Raw genomic sequence first — 8976 nt, 5'->3', positions numbered from 1 at the left:
TTCATCCCAAGTCAATCACTGACCACCAGGTGGCAAACTTGCCTCTTTCACTTCTGTGAGGCATTCGTCTTTATTTCTATGACAACCAGTCAAACAATAGAATCGAGGAGGCTTTCACAACCTGTTCTGTTCTGTTCGAAGAAAAACAGATGTCTTGCCATCTCAGACACTAAATGCATAGCCTGACTAAATAGTCTTCCGACTGGACACAGACGTCCATTCAACGTCTATTTTCACTTCGGCTCAACGTAATTTCATGAGGTGGAAACACCGTTGATTCGACCAGTGTGTGCCCGACTAAATAATCTTGTGAGACCTTCAATAACCAACACTGTCTTCACACCTTCTTGGCTCTTAATGAGTAAAAGCTCCGGATTTTATTCATTATTTGTTGATGTAGTCAACAGAACAGGAGAAACATGGTTGTGTGTGTTTGTGGCCCCTGGGCAGATAAACGTCATGGTTGTTAGGCTACACAGAAACCCCACAGGCTCTCATTAGAGAGACGGGGGCACACACACACACACACACACACGCACGCACGCACGCACGCACGCACGCACGCACACACACACACACACACACACACACACACACACACACACACACACACACACACACACACACACACACACACACACACACACACACACACACACACACACACACACACACACACACACACATACACACACACACACACACACACTGGGACAGGGAAGCACACACACACACACACACACATCACACACACACACACACACACGCACGCACACACACACACACACGCACGCACGCACGCACGCACGCACGCACGCACGCACGCACGCACACACACACACACACACACACACACACACACACACACACACACACACACATACACACACACACACACACACACACACACACACACACACACACACACACACACTGGGACAGGGAAGCACACACACACACACACACACACTCACACACACACACACACACACACACACACACACACACACACACACACACACACACACACTGGGACAAGGACGCACACACACACACACACACACTCACACACACACACACACACACACACACACACACACACACACACACACAGACAGACAGACAGACACACACACACTGGGACATAATAGTGAAGACATCAAAACTATGAAATAACACATATGGAATCATGTAGTAACCAAAAAAGTGTTAAACAAATCAAAATATATTTTAGATTTTAGATTTCTTCAAAGTAGCCACCCTTTGCCTTGATGACAGCTTTGCACACTCTTGGCATTCTCTCAACCAGCTTCATGAGGAATGCTTTTCCAACAGTCTTGAAGGAGTTCCCACATATGCTGAGCACTTGTTGGCTGCTTTTCCTTCACTCTGCCGTCCGACTCATCCCAAACCATCTCAATTGGGTTGAGGTCGGGGGATTGTGGAGACCAGGTCATCTGATGCAGCACTCCATCACTCTCCTTCTTGGTAAAATAGCCCTTACACAGCCTGGAGTTGTGTTGGGTCATTGTCCTGCTGAAAAACAAATGATGTTTTTTTATTTTTTATTTTTATTTCACCTTTATTTAACCAGGTAAACCAGTTGAGAACAAGTTCTCATTTACAAATAGTCCCACTAAGCCCAAACCAGATGGGGTGGTGTATCGCTGTAGAATGCTGTGGTAGCCATGCTGGTTAAGTGTGCCTTGAATTCAAAATAAATCATAGACAGTGTCACCAGCAAAGCACCTCCACACCATAACACCTCCTCCTCCATGCTTTACGGTGGGAACCACACATGCAGAGATTATCCGTTCACCCACACCGTGTCTCACAAAGACACGGCGGTTGGAACCAAAAATCTCAAATTTGGACTCCAGACCAAAGGACAGATTTCCACCTGTCTAATGTCCATTGCTTGTGTTTCTTGGCCCAAGCAGGTCTCTTCTTCTTATTGGTGTCCTTTAGTAGTGGTTTCTTTGCAGCAATTCGACCATGAAGGCCTGATTCACACAGTCCACTCTGAACAGTTGATGTTGAGATGTGTCTGTGACTTGAACTCTGTGAAGCATTTATTTGGGCTGCAATTTCTGAGGCTGGTAACTCTAATGAACTTATCCTCTGCAGCAGAGGTAACTCTGGGTCTTCCATTCCTGTGGCGGTCCTCATGAGAGCCAGTTTCATCATAGCGCTTGATGGTCTTTGCGACTGCACTTGAAGAAACGTTCAAAGTTCTTGAAATGTTCCGTATTGACTGACCTTCATGTCTTAAAGTAATGATGGACTGTCATTTCTCTTTGCTTATTTGAGTTGCCATAATATGTACTTGGTCTTTTACTAAATAGGGCTATCTTCTGTATACCCCCTACCTTGTCACAATAGAACTGATTGGCTCAAACGCATTAAGAAGGAAAGAAATTCCACAAATTAACTTTTAACAAGGCACACCTGTTAATTGAAATGCATTCCAGGTGACTACCTCATGAAGCTGGTTGAGAGAATGCCAAGAGTGTGCAAAGCTGTCATCAAGGCAAAGAGTGGCTACTTTGAAGAATCTCAAATATAAAATATACTTTGATTTGTTTAACATTGTTTTGGTTACTACATGATTCCATATGTGTTATTTCATAGTTTTGATGTCTTCACTATTATTCTACAATGTAGAAAATAGTAAAAAAATAAAGAAAAACCCTTGAATGTGTGTCCAAACTTTTGACTGGTAGTGTATTCTCACAGCAAAGTTGTGGAAGATATTTGCCTTCGGAAAGTATTCAGACCCCTTGACTTTTTCTACATTTTGTTACGTTACAACCTTATTCTAAAATTGATTAAATATTGTTTTCCCCCTCATCAATGTACACACAATACCCCATAATGACAAAGCAAAAACAGGTTTTTAGAAAATTCTGCTCATTTATAAAAAATACTGAAAAATCATTTACATAAGTATTCAGACCGTTTACTCAGTACTTTGTTGAAGCACCTTTGGCAGCGATTACAGTCTCAAGTCTTCTTGGGTATGATGCTACAAGCTTGGCACACCTGTATTTGGGGAGTTTCTCCCATTCTTCTCTGCAGATCCTCTCAAGCTCTGTCAGGTTGGATGGGGAGCGTCGCTGCACAGCTATTTTCAGGTCTCTCCAGAGATGTTTGATCCGGGCTCTGGCTGGGCCACTCAAGGACATTCAGAGACTTGTCCTGAAGCCACTCCTGCGTTGTCTTGGCTGTGTGCTTAGGGTCGTTGTCCTGTTGGAAGGTGAACCTTCGCCCCGGTCTGAGGTCCTGAGCGCTCTGGAGCAGGTTTTCATCAAGGATCTCCTTGTACTTTGCTCCGTTCATCTTTCCCTCGATCCTGACTAGTTTCCCAGTCCCTGCCGCTGAAAAACATCCCCACAGCATGATGCTGCCACCACCATGCTTCACCGTAGGGATGGCGGCAGGTTTCCTCCAGACGTGACGCTTGGCATTCAGGCCAAAGAGTTCAATCTTGGTTTCATCAGACCAGAGAATCTTGTTTCTCATGGTCTGATAGTCCTTTAGGTGCCTTTTGGCAAACTCCAAGCGGGCTGTCATGTTCCTTTTACTGAGGAGTGGCTTCCGTTCAGCCACTCTACCATAAATGCCTGATTGGTGGAGTGCAGCAGAGATGGTTGTCCTTCTGGAAGATTCTCCCATCTCCAGCGAGAAACTCTAGAGCTCTGTCAGAGTGACCATCGGGTTCTTGGTCACCTCCCTGACCAAGGCCCTTCTCCCCCGATTGCTCAGTTTGGCCGGGCGGCCAGCTCTAGGAAGAGTCTTGGTGGTTCCAAACTTCTTCCATTTAAGAATGATGGAAGCCACTGTGTTCTTGGGGACCTTCAATCCTGCAGACATTTTTTGGTATCCTTCTCCAGATCTGTGCCTCGACACAATCCTGTCTCGGAGCTCTACGGACAATTCCTTTGACCTAATGGCTTGGTTTTTGCTCTGACATGCACTGTCAACTGTGGGACCTTATATAGACATATGTGTGCCATATATATATGTGTGCCTTTTCAAATCATGTCCAATCAATATAATTTACCACAGGTGGACTGCATTCAAGTTGTAGAAACATCTCACGGATGATCAATGGAAACAGGATGCACCTGAGCTCAATTTTGAGTCTCATAGCAAAGGGTCTGAATACTTATATAAATAAGGTATTTCTGTTTTGTATTTTTTATAAATATTCTAAAATTTATAAAAACCTGTTTTCGCTTTGTCATTATGGGGTATTGTGTGTAGATTGCTGAGATTTTTATTTATTTAATCAATTTTAGAATAAGGCTGTAACATAACAAAATGTGGAAGAAGTCAGGGGGTCTGAATACTTTCCGAAGGCACTGTAGGTAGGGGTAAAGTGACTGGCTAACAGGATAGATAATAGACAGAACTTCAGACTTCGGCACCATTTGCTGTGCGATAGCAGAGAGAATAGTCTATGACTAGGGTCGCTGGAGTCTTTTACAATTTTTTGGGCCTTCCTCTGACACCGCCTGGTATAGAGGTCCTGGATGACAGGGAGCTCGGCCCCCAGTGATGTACTGGGCCGTACGCACTACCCTCTGTATCGCCTTGCGGTCGGATGCCAAGCAGTTGCCATACCAAGCGGTGATGCAGCCAGTCAAGATGCTCTCAATGGTGCAGCTGTATAACTTTTTGAGGATCTGAGGGCCCATGCCAAATCTTTTCAGTCTCCTGAGGGGGAATAGGCTTTGTCGTGCCCTCTTCACGACTGTGTTGGTGTGTTTTGGACCATGATAGTTCCTTTGTGATGTGGACACCAAGGAACTTGTCATGGCCACACGTACTCTTAACCTTTAACCGGTACAGCCAATAGGGTTCCTCTCTAGGTTTCTTCTTTGTAGACAGTTTTTCTGCTTTTGCTTTGCTTGCTCTGTGTGATCTCAACTGTAAAGCACTTTGTGACTGATGTAAAAAGGACTTCATAAAACACAGTCACTTTATTAACTCCTCCTCCTGGTTGTTTTAATAGCAGAGACAGGAGTTTTTCCAGACCACATGACCTCACAAAGACCAGGTAAAACAGCCAGGTTAGCTCTCCAGGTTGAGGTAGCCTTGGAGGAGTGTAGGGAGAGGTAGCGACTTGATGCCGTCCGGTAAGCGGCCCCTGGCCAGCAGAGAGGTCCGAACCACCATACGGCAGAGGTGGGTCAGTTCACAGGGGTCCCTGTAGCGACTTGGGGGGATGTGATCTCTCCAGTCTTCGATCAGGGGCTTACGACCGTACACAATCTGCATCTGTAACGAGGGACATGCATGTCAATAACCAGAATGGCTTAGCTATACAACAGTGTGGGATTGTGACTTTCTCCTATTAGCTTTCAACTGTTTGCTTTACCCAGCATTCTACACAAGAAGAAGTGTTCCTTGTTTTGTATATCTGTGATGGAAATTAAATAAACTGACCTCTATATCAGACACGGAGACATGGCTGAGCACCCTGAAGCAGAGAGCCATACAGTCCCTGAGTTCTCTAGTGACGGTGGCGTGACAGCGTTCATCCAGCACCTCCAGTCTCGGTGGATCAAACAGGACCGAGACGATGATGTGGGTTGGTCTCCTCTCCCTCTCCAGCATCCCATACTGCAGCAACACCTTCAGCACGTCATACTGCCTGTTCTGGGCCACGAACATCAGTGGGGTCACCCCGCCCATGGGGCTGGGGCTGTAGATGGGTGTGAAACACCTGGGGAGAAAAAGGGAATTGTGTCTGCGTCCCAAAATGACACCCTATTCCCTTTATAGTGCACTACTTTAGACCAAGGTCCCATAGGGCTCTGATCAAAACTAGTGCACTGTATAGGGAAGAGGGTACCATTTGGGACGCATCGTGTGTTTTACTGAAGGAAAGGGTTGCCACCAACTCCTAGTCCTGGAAGGGCTAGTTACTGATGATGCAGGCTTTTATTCCAGGCCAACACTAATACACCAGAGTTGAAGACCCCAGCTGTAGGACCACTTTACCCACTTTATCTTAAAACCCGACTATCACCAGTGTGATTACTAGTGTTTTCCTGTATGGGAGTGTACTGTACTACTATGGCCTCTGCCAAGAGGTCTGGCTGGACGTTGGCTCAGGTGGTTGTGAAATGAAATTAGGCCTACATTTAGTGCTGACCGTTTTATCAGCGTTTTACGGTAAAAACAAACAAAAAATGAAATACGGTTTTTACCTCCATAGTATGGCCAGGTTGTCAGTCTGGTCCTGCAGATACACCGACGTCCTCTCCATCAGCTTCCGGACTATGTCGGCGCTGCCCCTTCGCGCGAACACCCAGTGGAGGATCGTATTGGTGCACACATTGATGAACTCCATGTAGAACTGCATGTCCAGGCGCGCATGAGCCGTCCGCGCGAAATTGATGAAGTCCGTTATAAAGGCATCGAATTCTTCCGAGGTCGCGTTCCGTAGTACGGTACCCAGAGTTCTGTAGATCCGCGGCTCGTAGGTCTCGTGGCCCCACTGCCCAGGAAACCGGTAGAGGGGTTTCCGGATGACGCGCGCGACCAAGTTGAGAAAAACGTTGTCATCACCGTTGGTGTGGTCTTCGTCGCTATCCGACATTGTTGTGGTCGGACACTCGCCTTCCTCAAAACCAACTTTGCTATAAACATTTTCAGAATCTATATATTCCTGAGCATTGTTACGTACACGAACGCGGGTCATTACACATAATGCTCTATTGTTCTTACTTGGCCCGTCAGTGTTTGTTTGCTTGAATAATTTGACTTCATCGTCTGTTTTAAAATATTAAATGCACCTATCTTGTTAAATAATAGCCTACTATAGTGAAACTAAAAACACCGGTGTTCATGTCAACCTAAATGGTGTCCATCTAGCCCATGCGTAAAATCTCTCCATGGAGAATCTCTCCAGTTCTTCTTCTGCTAACTATCCCCTGAGAGTCCATTAATAAAAGCAGACACCTTTTCTCGTACTACTTTTTCTTTTTCAATATAGCTCATAGTCCTGGGTCTGTTGTACTCCAGGACCAGCTCTCTCAGGCCTTCCTTTATGGCGGTCTTGGACATGGCTGTTGTGACGCGGGTGTGGGCGCTGTCCTTGGTACCAAAGGTTGAGCCGCGCGACTCCGAGGACAACTGAGATCCATTTCCGTAGATCCCTGTCCTATGGACGTTGATCACTGTAACGGCTGATTTGGAAATGATTTTGTTACAAGCCAACAAAGGGGAGATAGATAAGTCGATTAATCCACTTTCTGAAGGGAAACCATTTGCATTTCCTGTGGTGTGGTCCAGACGAATGTTCGGTAGTGAAGTGGTACACTTCCCATTCAAGTTCAGAATCGAAATAATTTCTTCTTTGTTACCTTTGCGGAAATCTCTCGAACTATGTCTGAGGCTCAGATTTGGAAAGTTTCCATTTGGTTTATCCTTGAGAATTTCTGTTTGGTGACAATACCCACTAATCATTTTTATATCCCTTAACGTCTTATTAACAGTTGTTATCCCCTGGTTGATTTGAAACATGGAGCGGTAGTGATCTTGTTGCAGCAACTCCTGTTCAACGGCGTGTCGTTTTAATTCATGGACGTTTTGGGCGTGAAGCTTCATCAGAATGGCTATTCTAGAGTCGCTGTCCTTCTTCCCTGGTTTCATACTCTCAGCTTTTCATCGCTCAGACTACAGACTTCTAAGGTTTCAAATCACAGATTTCTGATATGAAGGTTTCAGAGCGTTCCCTGCCACTGTGCACAACTGTGCCTCTGTGTGCCAACTGCTTCAAGAGCTCAAACAAACACACGGTCCAATGGGAAGGGTTTGGCTGATGTTGCGCAGCCTTTGACAGAGCATAACATCAGCCAAACCCCTCCTATGGGACCTTCGTGTGGTTGGCTGATTAAACGACATCTTGAAGTTATGCTCTATTAAAGGCTGACTTTATGCATAAAAGTAGTTATCAAAAGCTTACTTAAAAAAACAGTATTATCTACTTATAATCCCTATATAACTCCTTCATAAGTCACATTACAGTCAAGTGTCATTCAATAAAAAACACTCACTATTTGTTGTCAATAAGTGTTCCCACTGACATATTCCAGTCGGCCTATCTGTGTTATCTCTGTAAAGTTAAAGTTTCCATGATCATGTGTTGTGGATACAGTTGAGTTGTGTGGAGAGCTGATGAACTCAACGTCGTCCAATAGAATAGATGAATACTTGCAGTGTTCTGTGAATCTGCTAGGGGACAGCAAAACGCATATCGGACTGGAAAGACACTGACACCACTCTTCTGATTGAAGTAAGAGGAACCCCATGATGATGATACTGCCTGGTCTCAGATCTGGTCGTGTTTTTGATGAGACTGCCTGGTCTGGTTTCAGATCTGGTTGTGTTTTTGATGAGACTGCCTGGTTTCAGATCTGGTTGTGTTTTTGCCTGCATCATTGTCATTGGCAAGCCAAACATTGGCATGACAATTCCCATTAGGAGTTGGCAAGAGGGCAGAAACAAACTGGCAACCAGTCTAGAGACTGCCAAGGTTAAAGAAGAATCACAACTGAAATTTAGTGCAAGAGTGTTGCTCTCTCTGACAGATGAGTGACTTATGCCACAGCCAAATCTTTTTTTTACAGAGACAAAAATGAAAGCATTGTGTCTCCGAAAAGGTTTGACTCAGTCACTTCCTCTCTCCTCCCTGTCTTCCTCTCTCCTCCATCTCTTCCTCTTCTCTCCTCTCCTCCTCTCCCCTCCTCTCCCCTCCTCTCCTCCTCTCTCCTCCTCTCTTCCTCTCCTCTCCTCTCCTCCTCTCCCCTCCTCTCCCCCTCTCCCCTCCTTTCTTCCTCTTCTCTCCTCTCCTCCTCTCCCCTCCTCTCCTCCTCTCCCCTCCTCTCCTCCTCTCTCCTCCTCTCTTCCTCTCCTCTCCTCTCCTCATCTCCCCTCCTCTCCCCCTCTCCCCTCCTTTCTTCC

The 8976-nt window shown here is 45.7% G+C and overlaps 1 protein-coding gene across 1 annotated transcript; it reads right to left on the bottom strand.

Annotated features, from left to right (window-relative positions):
* Nucleotides 1-4966: 4966 nt before the first annotated feature.
* LOC121580538 (ankyrin repeat and SOCS box protein 17) lies at nt 4967-6625 on the bottom strand. The gene is made up of 3 exons (XM_041895477.2): nt 6219-6625; nt 5452-5731; nt 4967-5283 (listed from the first exon to the last, which is right to left on the bottom strand). The coding sequence occupies exons 1-3, from the start codon at nt 6608-6610 to the stop codon at nt 5077-5079; spliced, it is 879 nt and encodes a 292-aa protein (XP_041751411.2). The 5' UTR covers nt 6611-6625; the 3' UTR covers nt 4967-5076.
* Nucleotides 6626-8976: the final 2351 nt, after the last annotated feature.

The sequence above is a fragment of the Coregonus clupeaformis genome, unplaced genomic scaffold (assembly GCF_020615455.1).
Source record: "Coregonus clupeaformis isolate EN_2021a unplaced genomic scaffold, ASM2061545v1 scaf0393, whole genome shotgun sequence".
Classification (NCBI taxonomy): Eukaryota; Metazoa; Chordata; class Actinopteri; order Salmoniformes; family Salmonidae; genus Coregonus; species Coregonus clupeaformis.
The sequence above is the reverse complement of the archived record's forward strand: the minus strand, read 5'-3'. Positions and strand labels throughout refer to the sequence as shown.

What these genes read in the sequence shown, in the direction of transcription:
- LOC121580538 (XM_041895477.2), bottom strand. Translation starts at nt 6,610, where the DNA reads ATGTCGGATAGCGACGAAGACCACACCAACGGTGATGACAACGTTTTT. An exon ending in AACCTGGCCATACTATGGAG is followed by an intron (nt 5,732 to 6,218) that starts GTAAAAACCGTA and finishes TTTTCTCCCCAG; the next exon opens with GTGTTTCACACCCATCTACA. An exon ending in TCTCCGTGTCTGATATAGAG is followed by an intron (nt 5,284 to 5,451) that starts GTCAGTTTATTT and finishes CCCTCGTTACAG; the next exon opens with ATGCAGATTGTGTACGGTCG.